A 25,515-nucleotide genomic window follows, 5' to 3' on the forward strand; every position below is an offset into this window, starting at 1 on the left:
TGTATGTTTTAATGTTTCCTTTATGATCTGTGAGATTTTGCTGCCTCCTCAGCAGCTGGAAATCCTGCTCCTGAGCAGGGGGCTTGAGGCCAGGATTTGGGGTTTGGCTTGGAAGGACTTTCAGGTTTCGGCACTTGGGCCAGACAACTGTGGGCTGACAAAGCTTTTCATCTTCTAAAGCAGGATTAGCCACAGTGGGGAAGGCTTGGCAGGCCTGAGATGGTCTTTGTAGGTTTACAGTACCAGCTGTCCTTCAGTGTTTGATGCAGGTTGTTAGTCTGATTTACACCTGTTCCTCCCTGCCTTCCTTGGGGTTTTGCTTCTGATCCAAAGCTCTTTTGTGACAACAGCCACCTGGCTGTGCAGGCTGGTGTGTTCCCAGCAAACCTGCCCCGTGGCTGAAGCCTTGGGCTCCTGCTTCTGCCGGCAGCAGCTCAGAGGTGTGTGCCTGTCACAGCAAAGCTCAGGACCACAGCAGACCTCTGCCATTACAGTTACCTACGAGCAGGATGGAAATCCTGCAGCATGGCATAGAGAAGGTAGGGGTATATTGGTAGTGTGGAGGAAGGCTGTGAAACAACGGTGAATTCTGGTGGCTCCTGCGAGAAGCTACAGAGCCATGAAACAGCACAGTCCCACCATGGTGGGCCTAGAGCTGGCCAGGAGATGGTAAGTGTTTTTAATGGTTTTTAAAGAAAAAGCCTTTTCACCATTTTTTTTTAAATTTCTGTTCCATCTCTTTTTCTTTCCTTCTAGAAAGCCTCCCAACTAACTGTCCTTTACACACAGTGAATCTCTTCTGTCGTTTGTTTGCTTGTTTGTGCGTGTGTTAAATGACAGAATGTCATTGGTGGGAGAACATTTCTGGCCAGCATCTGTCAAAATATAAAAAACAGGCTGACAACAGGCCGTGAGATGCTCATGGGGAAGAATTCTGCCTGCCTTTGGACTGGGTGGTGGGAAATGACCACCAGGGCTTTTACCTTTTAACTTGCCTAGTCCAAGCAAACATGAAGTTCTTGTGCGCTTGTGTGTTGCAATCTTTCAGAGGTACAGCAGACTGGTTTGGTGTGAGCAAAGATAGCGACGCTACTCAGAAATGGCAGAGAAAGAGCCTCCGCCACTGCAGCCTGCGGTATGGGAAGCTGAAACCTCAGGTCATCCGGGAAATGGACTTGCCCAGCCAGGACAATATTTCTCTAACAAGCACAGAGACTCCACCTCCGCTCTATGTTGGGCCTTGCCAGCTGGGCATGCAAAAGGTGAGTGATACCTGGGACAGAGTCAAGGCCATGAGCTTCCTGCCTCCCTGGAAGCTGTGTCCCACCTGTGGGCTTAGTTCTGCCTGGGTACTTCTGGTCTGCCTGCTCAGGCACTTATTAAGCCTCGGATGCATTTTGGCATACTCCCTTCTTCAGCAGTCTCTCTCCAGTCTGACTGGTTGAGATCCTGTGGCTCTTTTGGTGACAGGCTCAGAGCTGTGTCTGTCACATCATGACTCTGGTGCCATGGAAGGTGATTAGACCCATGGGCAGTGTGGCCAGAGGGCCTCAAATCAGGCTTTCTACTGCCATTTTGCAAGGGCAAAAACCTGTCGTTCGCAGAACGGACTGTACCCTGGACCCCAATATACCGTAGGGAGCCTGTTGTCACTCAGGACACTTGCCCCAAGCTGAATGTGGGCAGTAGCACAAGTACTGACTTCCTAGAAATCTGGCTATGTTGTAGGACTTCACAAGGTGTCTCTGGCATCAGCTGCATTAAAGCTCTGCTCGCAGGTTCTTAAGGAGTGTTTTTGGGTGCCTGCAAAGCGTATCCAGCACCCCCTACTCCCTGCCTTCAACGCTGACCGCAGGGGACAGGACCACGTCGAACGCATTCAGTTACCAGCACTTAAAAGCTAACCCACAATATACTAGCTCTTCCCTTTGCTCTGTTCTGTGGTCTTAATGGATGTGGTGTTAGGACATCAGTAAGAACCACTGCAAGCTGGGCAAATGGAAAATGAATTCCCACCAAAGCAAGTTAGACTGTGACTTGAAACCTGGCTGCATCGTCAAAGCAGAGAAGAATATTATGCATCTTTTGATACAGGTGTCACCTGGTTGTGCTCTTTCTCACCAGCTAAAGTGTCTTGCACTTAGTCTTTGGTCACAGAAGACTCGGGGGCACTGTGGGGCTCTGCATGGACTGCATTAAATCAGAACATGGTGTCAGTAGGTGTAACTCCATAAAGCTTCCTGTTGAATGTGCAACTGTGGGTAAAAAAGATCATAAAACATTAGGATAAAGTATAGAAGTCATATGGAAGCTGCAGCTATGATAATGTAAGGACAGAAGCAAGGTTTGGAGCTGAAGGCAATATTTTCGTTAGATTGGTTAGTATATTGGGAAGAAGTGGGAGCTTCAGTGGGTAGAGCCCCAAAGAGGGGCTTGCAGCTCCTGGAAACTTGTCTGCTTTTTCCAGCTGTTACAATGTAATTAATAGAAACAGATATAAATCTACAGTTAACCTTCACCTGGCTACTGCTTAAGTCCTGGGCTGTTCAGACTCAGATAGGAAACTAGCTGGAGCTACATTCAGGATTTGTCAAACTCCTGTTCATGCAGCACATCTTCCTACTGTAGAGCTCACTGGCGCAGAAGATGAATGAGAGCAAGAGTGTAGGAAGAACTGAAAAAGGTTTGGAGTTGCTTATGAACATAAGGAACAATCTGGGTTAAAACAGTCAATCCCAACAAAAAAAAAAGGGGGGAGAGATTTGAGGACTTGCATTTGTGACTCTGAGCCAAGGTTGAGCTTGGGACATGCTATTCGTCATCTCCTTACTGTAGAATTTCTGTCCCTTCAAGCCTGGTTCCTGGTCCATCTCAGGAGCCCAGCCACTGTTGTAGGCTCAAGATGTTTGCTTGGAGGGAGGAGGGCTTGGTGGGCAAGGGTTGAGGGTGCACAGACTGATGGGACCCTTCTCTGGACAGATCATAGACCCCTTGGCCCGTGGCCGAGCTTTCCGCATGGCCGATGACAACGATGGCTGCAGCATCCCACACACACCGATCACGCCAGGCGCCACATCGCTCTGCTCCTTCACCAGTTCGCGCTCGGGATTCAATCGCCTCCCACGACGGCGGAAACGGGAGTCTGTTGCCAAAATGAGTTTCCGAGCAGCTGCAGCTTTGGTGAAGGTACTGCCTGTGGGAGGGCAGGGACCAGTCTGGCAGCAGGACGTGGCCCTGCTCTGGGAGAGGAGTGAGAGGGAAGGAGCTGCCTATGTGTGGGGAGGTTGATCACGGGGAGAGCAGTGGTGGAGAGCAAGAAATCCGGTCGTCCTGCTGTCCTGTCTCTGCCACCTGTCTAGAAGGCAGGATTTATGAGAAGGCAGGGAGTTGGCTGGGCTTCAGTGTATGCCTTGCTCGTCCTTTGTCACCTTGGGGGCCTCATTTCCCATGGCCAGCAGCCTCAGAAGGTCCTCGCAGGTCCAGTTCACCCTGTCTGGACCTCTGGGTATCCGTCTGCACCTGGTCAACAGTCACGGCAGAGCAGAAGTACCTGAGCCCCTTGCTGTGCAATGCTCTTCCTCCCTCCACGGGTTCAGTTCTCTTTACTTGTGTGGCTACTGGAGCATGGGGTTGTGCCCCAGCCCCCCTCTTGCTGTGTCTGCTGCCATATGTCACTGCTGTTTGGTCAGAGACGTGACTGTCCAACACGTGATGGAGGAGCGTGTTGCAGGCCTCCCCTGTCAGCCCCTATGGGCGATGGGTGCTGCAGATCACGACGTGGGATAGGATTTGTGAGTCCCGCAAGGAAGGTGTCACATACCAGCAGGACTGCTGTGCTCCCAGGCGAACGCGAGCCGGTTCAGCGCTGGGGCTAGCCACGCGCTGGCCAGGCTGCCGTCGCCTGTGCCTGGGGTCAGGTTTCTCGCGGTGATTTGATGCCCTCTCTCTGCTGCAGGGTCGCTCCGTGAAGGACAGCACCCTGAGGAGGGCTCAGCGGCGCAGCTTTACCCCGGCAAGCTTCCTGGAGGAGGACACGGTGGATTTTCCAGATGAACTTGACACTTCTTTCTTTGCTCGGGTGAGGGGCAGGGCGCTGGCAGGGCACTGGGTGCCAGAGGCAGTGCAGAACTCTCCCATGGCTGATGTCTCAAATGCAGTGATAGCTCCTTCTGATGGGACTTCTGTTTCTTTGCCCAGGAAGGAGTCCTCCATGAGGAGCTCTCTACTTACCCCGATGAAGTGTTCGAGTCACCATCGGAAGCTGCAATCAAAGATGCTGAGGTGAAACCTCCGGATCAGACAGATCTCACAGGAGGTGCCTTGGACAAAAATGAGCTTGAGAGAAGCCACTTGCTACTGTGAGTATCTTCCCGAGAGCTGCCATGCCTACTGTGGGGCCCCCAACCTGGTCAGAGCAGGACCTTCTGTGCTGGGCAGCTGGTGGAGTGAGACCATCGCTCCTGCATGGGGTATGCCAGGGTGCAAGTGCCACAGGCACTTAGAGTGGGTCCGGTGTGTGACCAGTGCAGCGACTGGTTCCCTTGAAGTCTAGCTTTGCTTCTCTTGATGCTTTGGGTGAGAGACCTCCTGCTCCAGCTACCCAGGCGTGTGGAAGGTCACTCTGAGGGCACCTCTGCAGTCTCTCCAGCAACTTCCACCTGCACATGATGCGTTTCAGAGGCTGTATCATGCCTTGAGGAAACAAAAGTCACTTTAAATCAGCTGTGGGGACGCTCAGGGCCCAGCTTTTGGCTATGAGAATGTAGCAAAGATGAGAAGCCTGTTGCCACAGTCACCAGGAACTGGCGCCTTGCTCCAAGGAGCAGTGTGAAGCATTGCTGGGTGTCGAGCCATGCTGCATTCCTCACTTGAAACCAGAGAAAGGTGTGGCGCCAGTGCTGAGAGCCCTACAGATATGTGGGTGGTGCTGTGCTGTGTGCCTAGATTTTTTCCACCTGAGTAACTGGTACTGAGTAATTGCTCTGTGTCATTCCTGAGTTGGCGCTGGCTGGCTGGCAGCTCACCCCAGCAGAGCTTTGCTAGGTGTGAACATGGAGCAGACAGGGAGAAGGTCCTTGTTGTGGTTCTGCCACTCACAGCCCATCTTGCTGGTGCTTTCCCTTCAAGTGTTTCCAAGACCTTGACTCAGTCTTAACGTAGGTGGAAGTAGCACGTGGCGGGAGTTTGGTGTCTCTCCTCTCAGACAGTCTGAGTCTTCTTGCCTCCGTTTGTATCTCCTTGAACAGTTTTTATTTACTGAGGAAAATATACTTCTTTCACACTTGAGAGAAATATTAGCAGAGTGCCAGTCAGGTGTCCTTTCAGATAGCCAGGGTGTATCTTGGCATAGGCTGATTGCAGAGACCAGCCCAGGAGATACTGGGAAACAGCACGTCCCTAGCACAGAAACAGCTTGAACTCTCAGGGCAAGAGCAAGTTGTAGTGGACTCTGCACCTTCTACTGGAGAAAGGCTTCCCAAGAGAGATATCGTGGAAGGGCTATCCCAGTTGGGGCTTTCGGCTTTGTAAAATGTGTCTTCTGCTAGGTCCAGTATAGCAAAGAGATGAAGTTCCACAGAAGTATTTTTGGCTAATGAGGTATCAGTTTCTCCCTCATCCTGTTGCTTGTTCGTGCCCCAAAGCTGTCTTGACTTCTCTGAGATGCTCTGGAGAGCTTTCAGAAAAAAGGTGGAGCACTTTTTTTTCTAAGTAATTCTGATAATCATTATCTTTGTGCAGGGGGCTTATTTAGGAAGCCAGAGGAGGTATTTTTAAGCCAGAGACTAGAACTTGTATCAGGAACATGCCTACCACAAAGCTGGGCAGTCAGCAAGGGCGAGGTAGTAGGAATATTTTTTTGTCAGGATCTGGATGCTGTGGGTGGCACGTTCCTGACCTCCAAATGGCTGTTTGAGAAAAAAGCAATAGAAAAAATGGCTGAAGATGATGCAGACTTGTAAAGCAGGGGCTATTCACCAGTAGCTGTGCAATGTTCAGCCCTTGCATGCTCTTTGGGAAGAAAGCCTTTATTTAGGCAGTGATGCTTGGGATTTTTATTATGCTGTTGAAGCCTGGTTTAGGGTTTTGTTTGTTTGTTTGTTTTTCTGAGAATTGCATGCATCAGGACATATAAAGGGAATGGTGGAAGACAGGTCCTGAGAGGTAACTGGCACAGCTTGCAGCACGTGGCAGTGTCACTATCTCAGTCTGGAAAGGTGCTTGGATTTCTGGTCTTCTCTTCCATCTGGTTGGATGGGCACTGGGTTTGACTTGCCATTCTGATTACAGTAAAATACTTCAAGGGTGGATTTCCCCTGCAGGGCAAAACTGCGCTTCCGTTAGCAGAGCAGTGAGAGGAATGAAGCAGAGGAGGAAACAGATGTACATGAGGGTTAGAGCAGAGCCTCTGGGCTGCTGGCCCTGGAGATGGTGAGGGTGCAGCCGTGGGTGTGCCATATGGCTTCTGTTCCTCTTCCATCTCTTTTGAATCAGAAGAGAGACCTCTCAGTCAAGGCTAAGGCTGAGAGAGGGAAGTTGTCATGGTGGTCACATGGTGCTGATGCTGCTCCCTGTTGCAGAATCCACGCTGGGAGGGTAGAAGCCTCGTGTCCCCCAAGTGAAAATGCCCCATAACACCTGGCCATGGCTGCCTCATTGCAAGCTGGTGCTGAGGGAACTCTGCAAAGCTTTGCGAGCTCCTTGTTGGCGCGGCTTAGCTTGGCACAGCTTCCTTGAGCCGCTTCCTGCATGTGGTCCTGCGCTGCCATCAAACAGAGCTGCGTAACTTTGGAAACACAACTGCCGCTACAGGGCCCCTCATCTGCCACCAGCTGTGGCCCAGCCCTGCTGGGTGGGTGTGGAACGAGCCACGGAGAAACACCCGATGGGTGCTGGAAAGAAGCAGGGAGCCCCAGGGCTCGTCCGTGTGACTGGAAGCCTGTGCAGGAGACATGCTTGTTCCTAACATGCCTGGACAAAATCAGGATGTGGGGACGTGCTGTGGGGGAAGAAGGAACGGAGGGGCTTGTTTTGCTGGAGAAGGGCTGATCCCTCCTGCTGTGCCATGGAGAAGGAAACCATTTCTGTCCCACTTTGTGTTTCAGCCCCCTGGAGCGAGGCTGGAGGAAGCAAAAGGACGGGGCCCTGGCACAGCCCAAAGTCCGCTTGCGGCAGGAGGTGGTGAGCGTGAGCCCACAGAAACGTGGCCAGCGCATCGCCGTCCCTGTCAGGAAGCTCTTCGCCAAGGAGAAGAGACCGTACGGGCTGGGAATGGTGGGGAAGCTGACAAATCGCACCTACCGCAAGCGCATAGACAGCTATGTCAAGCAGCAGATCGAGGACATGGACGATCACAGGTGAGCGTCGCAGTCACAGGAGGGTGTCTCGACAAAACTAGCAAGTGAATGAGTGCCGTTGCCCCTCGGGGACTCGGGGCACTGCCTGAGGGTGGTTGGGTGAAACGTGCTGCTCGAGACTGTATCCCTGAAGCAGAGCACCACTGAACTGCAGCAGAGAGCAGTATATTGGCTTCGCCAGGCACTGGGAACTCGCCCCGCTCCTTGTGTTGCTCTGGGTCCCATTATACCTGCTGTCAGTGAGGGATGGTGGGTCTCTGCCCTGCCAGTGCTGTCCTGGGGGAGAAGCTGAACTTGAGGGCACAGGTTTCCCTGTCTCTGATCATTCCCCTGAAGTCCTTATTCCAGACACGCAGCACGCATTGGTGTCAAGCTCGTATGTTCATAGTTGTTTTTCTCAGCAGAGGGTGGCTTGCCTTGTGCTCTGGGGGGTCAGAGTAGACAGAGGGTTGTCTGCCAGCGAGATCTTAGGTCATTGCCTCCAGTCTTGTGCATCCCAGGTGATCTTAGCCCTGTTCCCCAGAGTCTGCCAGGCCCCTGGGGAGAAACAGCAGGTTTTTGCCTGTGCTCCATGGACAGATGTAATGTGCCTGAATTTCAGCCTTTGATCTTCTTCCTTTCCCTCCATCCAGGCCTTTCTTCACATACTGGGTCACCTTCGTGCATTCGCTCATCACCATCCTTGCTGTGTGCATTTACGGCATCGCCCCCGTGGGGTTCTCGCAACATGAGACTGTCGATTCGGTGAGTAAATCCCGTGACCTGCCTGGGGTGTGGTTGCCTCTCAGCCATCAGCCGCTGGCTCCGTGTCGTGATCCCCAGCACGTTGGCTGCTTGCCCACAAGCCTCGATAGCTGGGCACCCGTCACGCAGCCTCGGGGCGCTGCCCGCACCATCTCTGCGAGCCAGTCTCGGCCTGTGTACCGTCCACTCTCCCTCCTGCAGCCACACTGCTCTTGCCATCGCTTGCACCCGTGGATCCCGTGGCAGCTGGCCGGGGTGCTGGGTGGGCTCGGGCGCGTGCCTGGGAGTTACGGCTTTTAGCAGTCAGCTCTAGCTGGAGGAGAAGTGACCCCAGGCAGGGAGAGGACTTGCCAGCAGCACCAGTATTTCTTTCAGCCGTTTGCGGGGCATTGGAGATGGGAACCCAGATTCCTGGCAGCCGAGCAGGGGTGGTTGAAAGGGGGTTTGTCCAGGCCCCTCAGCACGTGGCACGCAGTGCGGTGGGCTCCTTACAGGCTCTGGCTGTGTCCTTGCTGGGAGCCCTGGGAGCAGCTTGTTCCCCTCCTGGTGGAGACCGGGAGGGTGTTCACAGCAGGAAAATGTTTCAAATCTGAGTTAACTTTCTGCAGCAGCTGCAGGAATTTGCTCCTGCTGAGAGCAAAACTGACCTGACTGGCTTTGAGAGCTGCTCTCAAAGCTGTTTGTAGCCTCCCCATGCGCTGTCAAAAATTCCTCTAAGGTATGCATCCCTACAGCCGCGTCCCCGCTCCCTGTGGTGGGTGCTCTGAGATGTCTCACCATCTGGTCCCTGGGTGTATGTGCCTGCACCGCTGCTGTGAAAGATGCCGCGCGCACCTCTGACCTGTGTGAGGCTCTCGGCAATCTTTCAGCCATACCCACGTCTCCAGGCCTGGGATTTTCTGGCAGTCAAAATAGTTGGAGATAGACATTGCAAATGAAGTCTTAGGATTGATGTGCCCAAGCTAAGTGACCTGCCTTGGTGGGGTTTGCCTGCCATCTTGGAAAGGCCAATTTGAGAGAACCGTGTGCCCAGTCATCTGATGTGATTTCTGCTTCTCTCATGGGCGCTGCTTCCACCAGTGCCCTCTGCTTGCCCTGCCACCCCTGCGGGCAGCAGCTCACGGTGCTCTCGCTTTCTCTCCTCCCAGGTCTTACGGAACCGCGGGGTTTATGAAAACGTCAAATATGTCCAGCAAGAAAACTTCTGGATTGGCCCCAGCTCGGTGAGCCCCGTCGGCTGGGACTGTCGGTGGGTTGAGGGGGCTGCGTGCTGCAGCTGGGCCACCCCGCGGGCCGGAGCCCTCCGCCGCTCGGGGCCTGGTGCCCGCAGCTCCCCTCGGCTGGGCTTTCCCCGAGGCCCTGCCGTTCCTGTGAAGGGGCAGCCGTGCGCCCTGCCCTGCCGAATGGGCTAGCGGGAGGCTGGGCTGGAGCGTGGCACTCCTGTCCTGTCCCTGTGGAGCCAAGCGTGGCGCCAAGAGAAAATACATGAGTCCTGTGACAGCTTTTCTGATGCTTGTCCCCACTGGTAAAAGCCGTAGTGTCCCAAAGCCTCCTTTCCCACCCACGGTACTGGCGTTGCTAAGGCCGCGGTCAAGTAAATCCCTGGACTCTGTTTCGGGATTGCTTCTTCAGGGCAAATGTTGAGAATATGTCTGTGTGCAGGTATCCCTTGTGCAGGACTCGTCCCTCGGGCCCTGGCAGGGGTGTCCCTCGCGATGTCCCCCAGCCTGCTCTGCCCTGGGCAGCCCTCACCTGCCTCTCAGCTGAGCTGAGCGTTTCCACCTCTCTTCCAGGAGGCCCTGATCCACCTGGGGGCCAAGTTCTCGCCGTGCATGAGGCAGGACCAGCAAGTGCACAGCTTCATCAGCGCCAAGCGGGAGAAGGAGAAGCACTCGGCTTGCTGCGTGCGCAACGACAAGTCGGGCTGCGTGCAGACCTCGGAGGAGGAGTGTTCGGTGGGTGCAGAGGCCCCTTTCCCACCCTTCCCGTGGGCTCAGGGCTGCTTTTGTTGCTGCCTCTCCTGCCCTGGGCTTCGCAGTGATGCCTCTCCTCTCCCCTCTCCTGCAGTCCACCCTGGCCGTGTGGGTGAAGTGGCCCCACCACCCCAGCACGCCGATGCTGGCGGGGAGCAAGAGGCAGTTCGGGTCCGTTTGTCACCAGGACCCCAGGTAGGTCCTGCCTAGCCCCGCTGCCGTCCTGGGGGCACCAGCGTTGCTGTGGCAGCAGAGTCAGAGAGGCACGGTGGACCCAGGCCAGTTCATTGCCGGGCAGGCAGCAGCTGCTCTAAGGACCGAAGGACATGCGGGTGGTGATGGTCTTGCCCGCCCTGGCAGCTGGCAGAGATCAGGGCACCCGACGGAGGGCAGGTGCTGAGGCTCGCTGGGGGTGCAGGGAAGTTTGAGGCAGAACTCGGACACAGGCTGGCCCTGCTCAGTGGCCAGCAGCCATGTTCCCAGCACGCCTTTGCCCTCAGTCACCATGGTTGGGACCAGCTGAATCCCCGCTGTTGGGGTCGTGCCCACCTGGAAAGGAGCCAGCTTGGCGAGCTGTTGGGCAGCTGTGTGCTCTCTGATGGCTGCCTGTGCCGATGCTGGGATCTCTGCTCACTGGAAGGAGACTGTCACCTCCCTACTAGTGGCTTTGATCAGCAGGTCTTTGGCTGGTCCAGTGTAGCATGTTGCCAGCCCTGTCCCCGGGCCAGAGGAGACCTGTGGGACGGCAGCCTGGGGTCGGGGCAGTGCAGTGACTCCCAGGGAAATCCCACCTGCTGCTGGTGGTGGGGAAAGTCGTTTCTCTGGGTGATCTCGGCTTTCTGTTGCTGCAGGGTGTGTGAGCAGCCGGCCTCCACAGAGCCTCACGAGTGGCCGGACGACATCACCAAATGGCCGGTGAGCATCGCCGGTGGCACGGGACCTGTGCTGGCAGCTGCGATGGCGTTTGCAGCCCTGGGCATCCCGCTGTGTGGAGCCACAGCAGTGCTGGTGGAAGGGGCCCCAGGCTCTCTGGTGCAGCCTCCCACTTGCAGCAGGGCTGTTGCAGACACCAGATCAGGGCAGCCTTGGCTTTATCTAGCTAAGGCTTGAAGCCTTCCAAGGCCTCTCGTGGGCCCTGCCAGGAGAATGGCTCAGTCAAGGGGCTGTTTTCATCACTCAGCAGCCAGGTGGTGGTGATTCAGGCCCTGGAGGCCCAGGTAGATGGGGGTGTAAGGCACCATCTTGCTGTCAGAGGAAGGCTTTGGGAGGCCTCTGTCTGTGGGACTGGCTTCTTCCCAAGGGGCTGCTTTGACCTCCTCCAGGCAGCAAGCAAAGCCAGGGCTGTCTGACTGCAGCCTGTTGTCATCTTCCAGATCTGCACAAAAAACAGCGCTGGGAATTACACCAACCACCTTCACATGGACTGCGTGATCACAGGCCGGCCCTGCTGCATTGGGACCAAAGGAAGGTAATGAGCGTTTTACCTGTGTGGAGAAGGGCTGAGCCTTGGGGTGAGATGCGGGGGTCCTTTACAGGTCATGCGTGCAGCTGCTCATTCTCGTCCTTCCTGCGCAGAGCCCAGAGCCCTGCTCAGTGGCATTACTGGGAAGGAGGAGTCGGACAGGGAGCCGTGGCAGGTCTCCCAGATGGAGCAGAGCTCTGGGACAAGCATGGGATAACAGCCAGCCTGAGTCCTTGGTGTGGGTCAGGATATATCGCTCAACTGTTCCTGCAGTCCAGAAGGACTCATATCCCTGAGGATTAAATACTTGTCCTGAGGAGTTCAGCACTTTTCCTTGGGAAGGGCCAGATCATTCCTGACATGCTGTGTTGGACCCAGCATGGTGTCTCTGAGCATTCACAGAGACATCAGGAGATGACCTGCTCTGGGTTTGCTGAGGAGGAAGATCATCATCTTCATGTTGCTCCTCAGCTTGAGTAGTTACCCAGTGCTTTGGCCTGTTTTTTCCTGCTAGGGAGAAAAAATCAGTGCTTCCCTGAGGACTTTCCCTCTGTCCCTGAAGGTCATGACAGGACACCCTTGTTGAGCCCCTACTTTCTGCTTTGCCAGCTGCCCACCAGCCGCAGAGACCCAGATCCCCCAAGCTGCGTTGTTTCTTTCTCAGCTGCAGATAGCTCACCCCAGCATTTGTTTGGTGTGTGGTGACTTGGGCTCGTCTTTGGGGGGGAAGCAGAAGGGGAGTATTGGAGAGCAGTACCCAACTCAGATGGGAATGTATTAGTGTATGCATTGTAGAGACACTGCAGCATGTTGGGGACAGTTCTTATGGCTGGACCTGGGATGAGGGGAGTGGGATCAGGTGGCCTGGGAGGGCACAGGATGGTCCTTTGTGCCATCTACATGTGACGTGCTATTTCTCGTTTTAATTACTTCTGCCTTCCCCAGGTGCGAAATAACTTCCCGGGAGTACTGTGAATTCATGCGGGGCTATTTCCACGAGGAGGCAACACTCTGCTCTCAGGTAGCTGCTGAGCCAGAGGTTTGGATGGCTGCGCTCCTCCCTCCTGCTCCCCTTAGCAGCCTGGCAAGGTCTGGGGGGAGGCTGTGAGGAAGTGCAGGTGGGAGTCCTGCATCCTGCCCCCAGGCCAAGCCCCACGACCAAGTCCCACCTCAGACCCTGGGGAGGTTGCTGACCCACACAGGAGTGGTAGAGGGATGGCCCTCTGGGGAGACCGGTTCGGGATTTGAGGCTGGCAGCCACAGGAGCCCAACACCCAGCCACTGCAGGAGCACCAGGAGTGCACCTGGCTTGCTTCATGGGTGAGCCAGTGGCGATGGCTCCCTTTTATGTGCACTGGAGTGAAGAATAATGGAGTAAAGCTGCATTAGGATATGCCTGGGGACACGTGACTTTGTGTTGGAGACAGTGTTGGGATTTGATGCAGTGGAGAAGGAGAGCCCCTTCTTCAGAACTAGCTGCAGTGTCTGCGCCCTGGCCTGGGTGAATAGCTGTGCCGGGTGCTGCCGGCTGGCACGCCTCACGGCCCTGCTTTTGCTGCCCTAGGTGCACTGCATGGATGATGTCTGTGGACTCCTGCCTTTCCTAAATCCAGAAGTCCCTGACCAGTTCTACCGTCTCTGGCTCTCACTTTTCCTCCATGCTGGGTAAGCATAGGTGTAAAGCTGCTGGAGTCTGAGGGAGCCCTGGTCCCTGGCGCTGGGATCGCTGAGGGCTGTCGCGCAGGCCCTTCTCCGGGGGACTGGGGGGCTGAGCTGTGGTCCTGGCTGAGGTTCTTAGGCAGTGTTTGCTGGTAAGGATTAGAGGGGTGGGCCAGGCCCGCAGCCCTCCACAAGGCTGGGCAAGAAACATAAGCGAGGATAGGGGATGACTTCAGCGGCTGCTGCTTCAGCTCCTGTACTCTGAACTTGGCAGGATCCTGCACTGTCTGGTTTCAGTCTGTTTCCAAATGACGATCCTGCGGGACCTGGAGAAGCTGGCAGGATGGCATCGCATTTCTATCATCTACCTGCTCAGTGGCATTACCGGGAACCTTGCCAGCGCAATATTCCTGCCCTACAGAGCGGAGGTGGGTCTCCTACAGACTAGGGTCCCACTAACTTGCCCCGACTGCTGCGCTGAACACAGGCCTACTCTACGTGCCTGCAGCGGGCTGGCTGGCAGGGGCAGAGAAAGCAGAGCTGGGCTCATCTCTGCAGCACACAGCTTGTGCAGATTTGTAGCTGGAAAGCTAGCACCACACCATCATCTAACTGCTAAGCAATAAAATCCCCCAGAGTACCCTACACCTTCCGAGTGACTGGCCCACTTTGGCTGCAGTAAGAAGGCTGCCTCTTGGGATGAATGGGCTAATGCTCTTTGTCTAGCCAAAGCACGAGAGGCTCCTAGCAGCCTGGGAACTGAGATCTGTAGCTAGTGCCAGAGATGCTCCACATGTGAGTGGCGGGCAGCGGAGGATAAGGGCAAAAAGCAGAGCTTGCCTTCCCCACACACTGTTCAGGACGGTCCTTGTCCATGTTCCACAGCTGGGGAAGGCTGTGACCATCCAGCTTCACTTCAGAAGACCACGTGGCAGGACTCAGAGGACCATCTTCCAGGAATGGTCCTTCATTGAGGAAAAGTATGTGGTTGGTGGGTGGGTAGGGGGAGAAGGGAGCTTGAGCCTTCACCCTGGTGACTCAGACCACATCTGCCTTCCTTAAACATAAAATTCACTCTGGCAACTGCAGGCCTCATACCCACCTCATTCCCAAGATCAAACCAGGCTCTTTACTCCTTAAACTCCATTATAAGGACAAAGGCTTGGGCTGTGGCATCTCCTTCCCAAGTAGTCCTGAATAAGGAGCTGAGTGTCAGATAACTAATGCCTGGAGCTGGCTGCAGAAGCCAGGCAGGTGGCATGTGGCTGATGTTACTCGTAATGCTCTTCCTCTGCAGGTTGGCCCTGCAGGATCCCAGTTTGGGATTCTGGCCTGTCTCTTTGTGGAGCTCTTCCAGAGTTGGCAAATCCTGGCACGCCCGTGGAGGGCCTTCTTCAAGCTGCTGGCTGTGGTGCTTTTTCTTTTTGCCTTTGGCCTCCTGCCTTGGATTGATAATTTTGCTCACATTTCAGGATTTATCAGTGGCTTCTTCCTCTCCTTTGCCTTCCTGCCCTACATTAGCTTTGGGAAGTTTGACTTATATAGGAAGCGATGCCAAATTATAGTTTTCCAGCTCATCTTCATTGCACTCTTCTCAGGACTTGTGATTCTGTTTTATTTCTACCCCATCAAGTGTGAGTGGTGCGAGTTCCTTACGTGTATACCATTCACAGACAAATTCTGCGAGAAATACGACCTGGATGCACAGCTCCACTGAAAGGCAAAGACTGGCTTCTCGAGCAGGCACTGGAGATGGACTGTCTTTGCATTTGCTGTGCCAGTTCCATATGGACAGAGCCTCTAATCCAAATGACCCTTCTAACCCTGCCCGTGGTTAATTTAAACTGTCTCCTTAGCACTTGGCAGGCATGTTTTGCCTTATCTCAGAAGACTCTGAAAACAGAATGTGTGCCTTGTTCAATTGTATTGAACCTTTTCTGCTGCCATTATTTTTATTACACTAGTTTCAATACTACATTTTTAACCAGAGTTGTTTACTACTGCTAAGCTGGTGATTAAATGGAAAGGTAGCGTTTTAGCTACTGTTAATTATTCTGCATTGTCTGTGGCTCCATTTGTTACTTTATCTCATCTATGCTGTTTCATTCACCCGTAGGCTAAGTCCTTTTCTAGCACCCAAAGCAGAGCCAGACATGGGTTTGCAGCTGGAAATGAAGTAAGGTCCATAAAGCATTAAAAAACTGCAGGGTTGCTTTAATCCCTGAAAATGGACGCAGCGTACAGCTCTGAGGCAGACATTTCAAACAGCAGCTACAAAAGCTGTGGCATGTGGGAGCTTCTGTTCAACTCTGAGTCTGTTTCTCTTTGAAATGCAACAACCTTTTCCTCTAGGAGGGTGCTGGATCCCCAGCCTGGTCTTGCTACAGCTGGATTCTCTGCTTTCTCTGTTAAAGAAAGGAGAGATTTGACAGGGACAATAGTTAGTGCATGCTGGGCTCTCGTATTACACAGTACCAGGTCTTGAGTGTCCGTGGAGCTCGGTCACTGCCATAGGTGACCAGCGGTCATAGGTGCCACCAGGCAGACAGAGCTCCTCTGTCAGTGCACACCTTTTCTTATGGTGGATGTGGTGAATATGGCAGCAGTGAAAGAGGAAAAAAGCCACCATTGTTGCAAAATGACATTTTCTAACCCAGACAATTGGAGTTACAAAACAAAATGAGCAAACAGACATTTGGAAAAGCTGATATTACCACTGCTTTTCAGAGTTTTAGATGTGTTTTTAGGTGGGGGGATAGAGAAGCTGGCACAATTTTAAACTTATCAAGCTTGAGAATCTTGGCCACACCATACATTTATATGTGTACATAACTTTTTTTAAATGACAGTCTGCTATTGCAATGATGATGTCCACATGGGTTACACACAGGTAAATATACACAAATAGTGCTTCCTGTGCTGGAAGCATTCTTAAATGCATCAGTTGCACAAAAATACCATGAACAAAAGTTGTCTAGCAGTAAGTCCTGGCTTCTCAGAACAATGAGTCAGCTGAATTCAAGTCTCCATCAACCAGAAAGTGGAGAAACTGAGAACACAAAATACAGGACACAAGCTGAGATCTCTTTTTCCTCTAGCCTGCAGGAAGATGGCTCAAAATACCCCCTCTGTGGAACAGTGGAGAACATGCTATGTTTGCTGTTGCATTTACTTCTGTGCTCCCACTGGATGTTTCTATTAACTGCAGGTGCTCTGCACAGCACAGGAAGGAGCTAGAGCAAGGTGGGAGAACAGGGGCTTTGCTCTGTCTGGAGATAGTCTGAGACACAAAGAAGGATCAAATGAGCTGGGTGATGGCAATCACCTGTAGGCACAAAGAGACCTCCTTCATCCTACAGATTAGTCAGCAGCCTGCCACATTCCTGGCAGTGAGCTCCAGAGATGATGAAGCCTAAAAGAAAGCAACATCCTAGAAGCCTTTGTAAGGGCAAACAAAGGAGCGCTGCACTTAATGAGTCTCAGGACGTTGTGGGAGCAGAGTCAAAGTGTAAAACAAGGTTAGAGATAAGCCATTGCCAGCACTAAGATACACCATTTCAGGAGCAGCGGCAATGTTAACAAGATGCAGTGTTAGCATCCATGGCGTTGAGAACAGCACAGGCTACAAAACCAAAATGCAGAAATGGACTAGAGCCAGGGTGCGAGCCGCATGCAGACATGGGCATTTAGGAATGTTCTGCCAAGCAATGAAGAGCAACAACACCAGCCGCTACAAGCATTTGCCCTAAAGCCCTGGGAAGAGGAGTATGAGCTGGTAGTTCTTAATGGATTTTTCAGGACTTACCTGACAAGTTACTTTCGAAGCTTCTTTATGAAGCTGACCTCATCACGGTTTCTAATGCCATACCTGAACAGAGAATTACGCTGTTACATGCTCATTCCCCAGGACCCACCACCTTTGACTGACATCCTGTTCGCCTTCTCTTTCCCCGGGAAAGATGGACTCATACTTTCAGGTCCTGGTCTCCAATGCAGGACAAAATAAAATTCTCATGTGCATGAGTAGAGCATCCTGCCAGTGCTCCAGGATGTGATCCTCTGCCTTTTAAACTGCAGCACACCCCAAGCATACCCATGGATTGATCTTTCAAGGAGACATTTCCTTAGGTAGAGCTGTCTTTCTAGGGATTTTTCCCTGCTCTTGCTAAATCTGTTACTAATACTTGAGACAACTCCCCCTCCACCCCCAAAGGGGGAGGGTTGGACTAGATGATCTCCAGAGGTCTCTGCCACTGGCACCACATTCTGTCATTCTTTGACTCCAACCACTCCATCTGACTTCCTCCTTTAGACCACTGTGGATGCCCTCTACCACATAACGTGACCTGTTCCCATCCTCCCCTTGGTAGCTGCTCTCCATGCGCTTCCATTAATATATATATATATGCACACTGGTTCCCCCGGATATGAACTACTGTGGCCCTCTGAACTAATGTGCATCATGTGCCTGACACCATCCTTTCTCTTACCTCCCAGCCATGCTTTTCTCGTGCTAATCTAGTCCCTGCAGTGTACCTATCGTGTGAACTGAGCAAGCGTGACCTATTCTGCCTTAGTTTTGGTGCAGACACCCAGGGGGTGATACGCGGGGCCTGGGTATGGGTTGGATGGGACAGACGCTCTCAGCACAGGATAGCCATGGCCCAAGGCTTCGCTCTGCTGCAGACGGCCTCTCGGAGAGTCTGTCAGCGAAGGAGCGCTTGCACCTCTGTGGAAGTGCTAGACCCACCTCGCAGTGATTTTTCAAGCAGAGAACCTAACTGAGCCAGAGCACGGTGGCCCAGATTAATCCCTGCCTGTGCACAGGCTGCATGGGCAGCCTGACTCCAGAGCGTCCTCGTCCCTCCCCACTGACTTGCACGTGCCAGCAGACACTTGCCTACTCACTCTCTCAGCTTCTTTCTGTCGTCTGCCAGCTTTTCTCCAGCGTAGGTTAAGTGGTAGGTCCTCCATATGTACTTCCTGGGGGGGGGGACACACACACTCAGGAGGTGGCCGAACTGCCCCAGAAGGGCGAGCGAGGCGGGGTGAGCAGGCAGAGGGGGGGTCTAAACCTCCCCACCCCCCCGCCATGGCCCAGCCCAGGCCCGCAGCTCCCCGCTCACCAGCTGAGGTGCTGGACGCCGCCCTGCCGCGCCTGCCGCAGCTGCACGTGCCGCCGCAGCGCCTTCTTCAGCTCCAGCACCGAGGCGTTCTGCACCACCACCACGGCTGCGGCGAGAGCCCTCAGCACCCCGGCCCGTGCCCCGCCGCCCGCTCCCTGCACCCCGCTCTCAGCACCCTGCTCCCGGCACCCCGCTCCCCGCACCCCTGCCTGCCTGGCACCCTGCTCCCAGCACCCTGCTCCTGGCACACCGCTCCCCGCACCCCTGCCCGCCTGGCACCCTGCTCCCAGCACCCTGCTCCTGGCACTCCTGCCCACCTGGCACTGCCACCCTCTGCCCAGCGCACCCCACCCAGCCCCTCTGCCCTCCCCAGTGCCCCCCGGCCTGGTAACACCCCTCCCCGGCCTGTTACTCACCCCCCCTTCCGACCCAGTAGTCCCCCCAGCCCAGTAACGCCCCCCGGCCCAGTAACATCTCCTGCCCGCCCACCCCCCCCCCCGGCCCAGTTCCCCCCCGCCCCCGGGCCCGGCACCCCTCTCCCCGCGGGCCCGGTGCCCGGGCCGGTACCCACGCATGGTTTCGCCGTCCGCCTTGCAGACGCGCACGGTCATGGCCTGCCCGTACTCGAGCGCCACCTGCGAGCCGATCTCCTCCGGCGTCACCTGCGGGCGGCACCGCCGCGACACGCCAGCGCCGCGGGCCGTGGGCCGTGGGCCGCGCCGCCCCCCTCCCCTCCCCGCGCCCCCCGCCCCGCCGCCGGCCCCACCTGCGCCGGGAGGTCGCAGAGCAGCGGGTCCTGCACCAGCCGCGCCAGCGCCGCCTGGAAGAGCTCCAGCACCTCGGCGTGCGCCAGCTCCTCCTCGGGCTCCGCCGCCGCCATCGCCATCGCGGCGCCGGAAGGGGCGGGCGCGGGCGGAAGCGGCGATGCTGCTGTTCTGCCCGGCCTGCGGCAACGTCCTGGTGGCCGAGGAGGGGCCGCGCTGCCACCGCTTCGCCTGCACCACCTGCCCCTACGTGCGCAACGTAACGCGCAAGGTGCCGCGGGGCCGGGCCGGGGGGCGGCGGGGGGGGCCGGGCCGGGGGGGTGTGGAGGGCCCCCGCTGACCGGCCGCGGCCCGCAGGTGACGAGCAGGAAGTACCCGCAGCTGAAGGAGGTGGACGACGTGCTGGGCGGCGCCGCGGCCTGGGAGAACGTGGACTCCACGGCCGGTAGGGCCGGGGGAGGAGGGGCCGGGCCGGGGCTGGGGGGGGGAGGGAGGGGTCGGGCCGGGCCGGGCCGACGGGAAGGCGGCGGCCGGCCGGGCGGGGGGGGGATCTCTCCGGGGCCGGGTGGGGGGGTGGCTGGGCGCTCACCCGCTGCCCGCCTCGCCCGCAGAGCCGTGCCCCAAGTGCGAGCACCCCCGCGCCTACTTCATGCAGATCCAGACGCGCTCGGCCGACGAGCCCATGACCACCTTCTACAAGTGCTGCAACGCCCAGTGCGGGCACCGCTGGCGGGACTGAGCCGCGCCGCCGCCCCCGGCCCCGGGCCGCCCGGGACGGCGGGGCCCGGGCTGCGCGGCGGCTCCCGCTGCGGGAGCTGGGGGGGGCCCCGCGGGGAGGGGGGCAGCCGGGCTCTCCCGCAATAAACGCGCCCGTGGTCGGGACTGACCCCTCGCTGCGTGGTGGTGTGAAAGCTGCTGTTCCGCCGCGGGCCGAGGCTGCTGCGCGTAGCCGGGCAGGACCCCGGGGGCCCGGCGTGACGCTCTGCGCCGCTTCGGTGTTGGGGCCGGGAAGGCGGGGAGGGCGGATGGGACACTGAGGCCCTTAATTCTAGGAATTGCAGCGTTTCTGTTAAAAACGCGCTCCCTGAACTTAATGCTGTGCCTGGTTTGTGCTCAGCACACCAAGAAATCGTGGTTTAAAATACGTAGAGAACTCTAGCTGAAGGCTGAAACCAGCGATCTTACAGACTAGTTATCAAACCGCAGCCCAGGTCTGCCTGGGGCGTGACAGAGCAGGGTATAAAGCAACAGTAAAGCGTTACCTCGGCAGGTTTAAGGGGAGGGGGAAGAAAGGGGGACTTCCCTTTGCTGTGCCACAACCAGAAACCAGCATCTGTGTGGAAGAAGCTGTATGTGGGCAAACACAGTCAAATACTTCATTTAAAATCTTGCAAAAGCTGGAAAGGTAAAAGTACACGTAAACTTTGGGCAGCTGGAGTAGGGGCTTAGCGTTACAGGAATTTCTTTTGGAGAAGAGGCAGAGTCAGACTCGCTACTTCATCCCCAGCTCCAACAAAAAACAACATGAGCATCTTTAGAAAAAAAAGAAATCCGGCTTTTTATAGCCACCCTAATTATATGGTTCACTCCCAGCCAAAACAATCTTTTATTTGTCCATTGACAGGTGTAGCACACTGTCTCGAAGACAGTACTGTTACAATACTACAATATTAAAGCACCTACAAGAATGCCTGCTGGAGAACCACTATAGCAACTAAAAAGAAAGGAAAAGGGTATTCCACAAAATACTACTGTTTGGTGCCGGTGCCCCTACATCGCAAGGAATACAGGAGTAGCACTAGCATGGATATGATTCCTGCACTTTGTATTCTTGCATGAAGGAATTTGACAGCATACACTCGGGTTAGTCCAGTTAGGATGCCTGCCTAAATATTTATGACAAGTACGGGCTGACCGACACACGTTGTTTGTCATCAGCTTTTGTCCTTTGCGTTCAAATCAGATGGGTTTTCTCATTTCTCTCTGGGAACTAGCAGGGCATCACGAACTGACTGGAAGCAGGAATTGACGTATCAGTGAATTAAAACAAACAGGTAGGATGTAAAAGCAAGTAATTCAGAAGCCACCAGAATGCAGGAAGAGGTGATGAGCTAGGGAAACAGGCATGCAGCAAAGTTCTGGATGGATGTGACTGAAAGGGCATATTGCATTTGACAGTATCTTGCAGTTACTGAGACAGGTCCAGATAGGTCCTTCATAGCTAATCGTCTTAAGATTTTACCACAGCATGGACACGAAGAGCTACAGAGGTCTGAGCCAAAGACAAAACTCAGGTCACAGCTCTGAAAGATGATCAAGATGATGGTGGTATTCCAAGAGGAAGACCCAGAAAGAAGCCTAAAAAGGCGGGTAAATCATGAAGACACTTGAGACTGAATTTCACCTGGACAGGAGGTGAGAGGTCTGGAGTAGCCAGGTAAAGCTGAGTAGTCTGCATGAAGAGCGTAGTTGAGTTTGCAGAAAACCACAAAAGATAAGGCAGAAACTGTGAATTATACGCTGTAAAAGCAATTAGAGATAAGAAAAGCATATACTTAAAATATGATGAAATATGACCTGCAGTATCTTAATGTTAGGTTTTATTCTCAGTATATACATTCAAAAGTAAAAAGGATAAATAACTTTTCTTACTAAAAAAAAAAACATGGAGCACAAATGCATTAACAGTCACTTCTACAGGCTAAACCAAGTTAACATGACTCAGCTTTACATCTTTTATACATGGATCATCTGTACCCATTTATTCCAGTTAACTTCAGAGGGGAACACTCTTCCCAGCCTGAGAGTACAGTCTATGGTCGGCTCATAGTATATTGTTGGGGTTTCACTCAGTTTGGGATTGTTTAACTGTTCTTCCATAACTGGACAAGAAAAGAGAGACACTACTGATGGCTTTTTCATGTAGAATTGTTTGATGCAACCAAGAGCTTCCAGACCCTGTAGAAAAATGCACGTTTTAGCTACAGCAGTTGCACAAAGAGACATGTTAAATGCTGTTCTACCCATACCATTTTCAGAAACTTTGTCTAAAGTTTATACTGAGTGGCTCATCCCTCCTCCCCTGGGAGAGCACTGGGTATGGCAAAGATTACAGCAGAACAAAGCAAGTTCACATAACTGGGTATGTGCTCATTTATCACTTTGCCAATTTGTCAATTATAGTATCTGTTCAAGATAAAACCTTCCAGCACAGTGGTTGACATCTGGATACTAATACAGAATGTGTTCAACAACAGATCTGCAAGGCTTAGGACCAGTTACAAATCATTTTAGTGCTGCTGTATATGGACATTCCAGACTTCTGGGTTGCTTCTCACCGAACAGTTGGCATTCGCTCTCACAACCACACCCAGCAAGATAACGTATGTGCTGTAAATATCTAGCGTGTATTTGTTGATCTTACCTAGATAGGCACCTAGATTTATTAATACTTGGCATATTGCAGATAGAAGCTGTGTGTATGGTTTCACAACCAGTTATCAAATTTATTGGTAGGGAAGAAGTTAGATTCAAGTTTTCTAATCTGTGAAATGTATCGGTAATTCCTTGATTTTGTGGATTTGAATTAATTTAAGCTGCCTAGGAATCTGTATTTTTCTCCTATACGTACATATCTGACCACTATGCACTATGTATTATAGTCTTAATCCTCTCTACTGATCCTGCTGCTTTGCCCATCTCCTGAGCCTAACTATCCTCTTGGTGGTATTGCTGTGGCACAGGATACGTGGGCATGCTGTGCTGGAACACCTAGGAAGCAGGAATAATGAGTCAGCACATGGTTGGTAGTATACGCAACTTGCATTAATACCAAAATGTATGAGCCGTTGGACAGGAGTGTGGCATATATATTGGAATATTGGAATATTAATTTCCAGTGTTAAAAGGGGAAATCAGTTATGGGAAGGACTGCGGTACTACTGCTACATTTAAGATTTCAAATCATTGTAGCAAAGAAAGCAAGCAGATTTCACTTGCAAAGTAAGCTATGGTGGCAGGCATAAGCTTCCAGATGCAAAAAAACTGAGAAACTCGAGTTTTCTCACCATGTATTGTTCTACAATTAAGGATGCATGCCTTTAAGCACATTTGTGAAAACAGAAGGTGTTATTTACACTGTTGTCCAGCACAGACACGTTTCAATTTGCTGCTCATGTCAAAAGACTACCAATGTGAAATATATAGAAGGAAAATTTAAGATAAACTCCGTAGTGATTAAACAACCCAAGTTAGTATTTCATGGTGACAAGCCACTCTTTAGTAACCAACTAGAATTTCAGCAGCATTTATATCCACTTTAGAAGAAAACTCAAATTTTTGAATCAACAATATAGTAATTCAGTGAACAGTGGTAAAGCAGGCCTCCATCCTCACTGCTAATAGTACTGTACTCTGGCTTTGATTAATTAGCACTAGAGGGAGAAGGCTGTTTTTCATGGTCCATTGACAATTGTCACCCATCCTCCTGGGACTCCGAGCAAAGGAGTTGCTGACTGCTAAGTACAGACTGAGTGTGGAAGCTGAACCAGATTAAAGTTCAAACATCTGATGACTCACATACCTGCAGTATCTCTAAGACAGCGACGGGCTGCAGTACTCCCATATAATGCTGCAAGAGCATGCCTTCCGTTATACCTGGTTTTGTCATGATATGATAGAGCACAGCTTCCATCATTCCCTTACACACAGGTTTATTCAGGTTCCCATCCACAATCCTCCATGGTCTCCCAATGAAGCAGACGTTCTCACAGGCCCTGCAAAAGATGGTTTAAGTTCAGCTCTGTCAGTTGCTACTTTGACAGTGAGAAATGCAAATTGCTGGCTGCATTGAGACACCTCTTCAAACTCCCTGTACTAGCAGTTAAGAAAAAACACCTGCAAGCATATCCTCGTCTTGTGATTTTTATGCAAATGTACTTACCCTGTCCTTAGTCCTTACTGAGTTTTCCCGACAGGAATGATTATTCTAGCTAGATTTCCCATCATCAGAATTATTGCTTACTAGAGGGTCTTACTGCATCCACTTCCAGTGTTTGCTTACATACTAGGTATAAATTTCTGCAGCTGCTCTGAGAATCTACTAAGCAGTTCTACAGACCTGAAGCATTTCATACTAGCGGTTCACCCTCTGAGAAGCACTATTAGCACCATTATACTGCCAACAACCACCTTGTGTCTTATTGACCAAGAAAGCTTTCTCTGCATGAGGCTCTGATATCCTCCAAAGGCCATCAAAGACATGCTTCAATCTGCAACATGCAGTAACAGTGCTCAGACAGGAAACTGAATTCCTCATTTTTAGCATTTTGGGATCCAAGGGCAGACCTGTAAATTCCCATATTGCAGTTTCTCCAGGCCCTTCCTGGGGAATTGTAATCAGAAACCTAGTGGCACTAGACTTATTTGTGGAATACGATTATTTTTGCTCCTTTGATATTTGGAATTCATTGATTTTTGAAAATAAACATGTACCAGAGAGAGCTTCTCAGAATGCATACAAAGACATGGGTAACATTAACAAAGACAGTGGAGAAAACATATGGGTTCTCCATCTTCAATACTTTCTGATCATCAGAAGATAAAACTAAGATCACCAAAGCATTTGATTTCAGAAGTTATTTTGGTAATGCTAACTGTTAGTTATTCTGCAGACATCTCTACAACTCACCTGTCCTGGGCTGCCTGAGATAGGTCTGTCACAGAACTTCCTGCAAAGAAAAGAACATGTACATTTTATGTTAAGTAGCTCAAACTCTATATCCAGTGCAAGGAAAATAAAAGGTGGCTAAGCTGTAAAAGGCAATGATTTATGCTAGAAAATAACACAAGCAAACTGAGCTGCGTGTTGTTGTCACTGGCACGGGGAGTTCTAAACTTCCACTCTGACTGCATTTGATCTGTCTGCAGGATCTTCTCTCTTCCTGCAGCTATTCTCTTAACCACATCTGTCTACTCCAACCACACTTTTTATGGTCCAGTCCCAAATCATAGCAAGAAGTTTTATTCCTATAAGTCTTGCTACATGGCTGAAAGATGGATAATCGTATGGCTTGAAAAGGAACCAAGTTTCGCACAAAGAGCGATGCAGGGTCTCTGCTTGCAAGCACTCAGGTAGGTTTAACTTTACTGCTACCGGCAGTCATACTGAAGTTGAGCAGAAGTCTGAGTAGCTGTAGACGTGGGACTTGAGAATGAAAACTCAAGATTTCAGCAGAGTTCAGTTTTGATGAGAAGGCAGTCTGTGCAACTTCCATAATGCATTATGGCATGGGCTTTAATTACACAATTACTTAACTTTGGGTAATTCTACCACACCCAGAGGCTAACAGCTTTGGCATAAGCGCATGTCTTGCCTTCCTATGTAAACCCTTCTGCGTAAAGCAGCTGAACAAAGGGAATAGACTAAAGCTC

General features: G+C 52.6%; 4 protein-coding genes across 16 annotated transcripts in view; 2 read left to right on the forward strand and 2 right to left on the reverse strand.

Moving 5' to 3' along the window:
- RHBDF1 (rhomboid 5 homolog 1) overlaps positions 1-15,250 on the forward strand; it is a 41,647-nt gene extending 26,397 nt beyond the window's left edge. For all 8 annotated transcript variants that reach the window (XM_064520599.1, XM_064520597.1, XM_064520598.1 and 5 more), the window contains 15 exons: positions 1,049-1,262; positions 2,980-3,186; positions 3,956-4,078; positions 4,198-4,358; positions 7,104-7,355; positions 7,988-8,099; positions 9,248-9,322; positions 9,893-10,054; positions 10,167-10,267; positions 10,924-10,987; positions 11,446-11,540; positions 12,480-12,555; positions 13,099-13,199; positions 13,468-13,621; positions 14,491-15,250. In XM_064520599.1, coding sequence (XP_064376669.1) covers positions 1,049-1,262; positions 2,980-3,186; positions 3,956-4,078; positions 4,198-4,358; positions 7,104-7,355; positions 7,988-8,099; positions 9,248-9,322; positions 9,893-10,054; positions 10,167-10,267; positions 10,924-10,987; positions 11,446-11,540; positions 12,480-12,555; positions 13,099-13,199; positions 13,468-13,621; positions 14,491-14,910 — 2,317 coding nt within the window. In that variant the 3' untranslated portion in view covers positions 14,911-15,250. The remainder of the gene's footprint in view (positions 1-1,048; positions 1,263-2,979; positions 3,187-3,955; positions 4,079-4,197; positions 4,359-7,103; positions 7,356-7,987; positions 8,100-9,247; positions 9,323-9,892; positions 10,055-10,166; positions 10,268-10,923; positions 10,988-11,445; positions 11,541-12,479; positions 12,556-13,098; positions 13,200-13,467; positions 13,622-14,490) is intronic.
- A 136-nt stretch (positions 15,251-15,386) lies between these two features.
- Positions 15,387-19,218, reverse strand: SNRNP25 (small nuclear ribonucleoprotein U11/U12 subunit 25). Of its 5 annotated transcripts, none has more exons than XR_010391671.1 (6): positions 19,086-19,218; positions 18,891-18,981; positions 18,320-18,425; positions 18,094-18,176; positions 16,999-17,061; positions 15,387-15,598 (listed from the first exon to the last, which is right to left on the reverse strand). XR_010391671.1 is itself a non-coding variant. In XM_064520602.1 (6 exons), the coding sequence occupies exons 1-5, from the start codon at positions 19,203-19,205 to the stop codon at positions 17,007-17,009; spliced, it is 447 nt and encodes a 148-aa protein (XP_064376672.1). In that variant the 5' UTR covers positions 19,206-19,218; the 3' UTR covers positions 15,387-15,598; positions 16,999-17,006. The 5 variants fall into 5 exon arrangements, 3 of the variants coding, with proteins under 3 accessions (XP_064376672.1, XP_064376674.1, XP_064376675.1); XM_064520602.1 differs by having other exon boundaries at positions 18,102-18,176; XR_010391672.1 differs by lacking the exon at positions 15,387-15,598 and adding an exon at positions 15,896-16,242.
- Positions 19,219-19,222: 4 nt separating this feature from the next.
- On the forward strand, positions 19,223-19,975 carry POLR3K (RNA polymerase III subunit K). Its single transcript, XM_064520606.1, has 3 exons — positions 19,223-19,354; positions 19,441-19,528; positions 19,695-19,975. Exons 1-3 carry the CDS (start codon positions 19,244-19,246, stop codon positions 19,820-19,822), a joined length of 327 nt encoding a protein of 108 aa, XP_064376676.1. The 5' UTR covers positions 19,223-19,243; the 3' UTR covers positions 19,823-19,975.
- Positions 19,976-21,666: 1,691 nt separating this feature from the next.
- The window catches only part of GTF3C1 (general transcription factor IIIC subunit 1), a 57,179-nt gene continuing 53,330 nt past the window's right edge, over positions 21,667-25,515 (reverse strand). For both annotated transcript variants that reach the window (XM_026107711.2, XM_026107710.2), the window contains exons 35-37: positions 24,773-24,812; positions 23,666-23,858; positions 21,667-22,041 (exon numbers count right to left, since the gene is read on the reverse strand). In XM_026107711.2, the coding sequence (XP_025963496.1) occupies positions 21,820-22,041; positions 23,666-23,858; positions 24,773-24,812 (455 nt within the window). In that variant the 3' untranslated portion in view covers positions 21,667-21,819. The remainder of the gene's footprint in view (positions 22,042-23,665; positions 23,859-24,772; positions 24,813-25,515) is intronic.

The sequence above is a fragment of the Dromaius novaehollandiae genome, chromosome 14 (genome assembly GCF_036370855.1).
Source record: "Dromaius novaehollandiae isolate bDroNov1 chromosome 14, bDroNov1.hap1, whole genome shotgun sequence".
Classification (NCBI taxonomy): domain Eukaryota; kingdom Metazoa; phylum Chordata; class Aves; order Casuariiformes; family Dromaiidae; genus Dromaius; species Dromaius novaehollandiae.

What these genes read in the sequence shown, in the direction of transcription:
- POLR3K (XM_064520606.1), top strand. Translation starts at nt 19,244, where the DNA reads ATGCTGCTGTTCTGCCCGGCCTGCGGCAACGTCCTGGTGGCCGAGGAG. An exon ending in TGCGCAACGTAACGCGCAAG is followed by an intron (nt 19,355 to 19,440) that starts GTGCCGCGGGGC and finishes CGCGGCCCGCAG; the next exon opens with GTGACGAGCAGGAAGTACCC. An exon ending in GAACGTGGACTCCACGGCCG is followed by an intron (nt 19,529 to 19,694) that starts GTAGGGCCGGGG and finishes CCTCGCCCGCAG; the next exon opens with AGCCGTGCCCCAAGTGCGAG.
- SNRNP25 (XM_064520602.1), bottom strand. Translation starts at nt 19,205, where the DNA reads ATGGCGATGGCGGCGGCGGAGCCCGAGGAGGAGCTGGCGCACGCCGAG. An exon ending in GGCGGACGGCGAAACCATGC is followed by an intron (nt 18,426 to 18,890) that starts GTGGGTACCGGC and finishes CTCTCGCCGCAG; the next exon opens with CCGTGGTGGTGGTGCAGAAC. An exon ending in GACAGAAAGAAGCTGAGAGA is followed by an intron (nt 17,062 to 18,101) that starts GTGAGTAGGCAA and finishes TTCTCTGTTCAG; the next exon opens with GTATGGCATTAGAAACCGTG.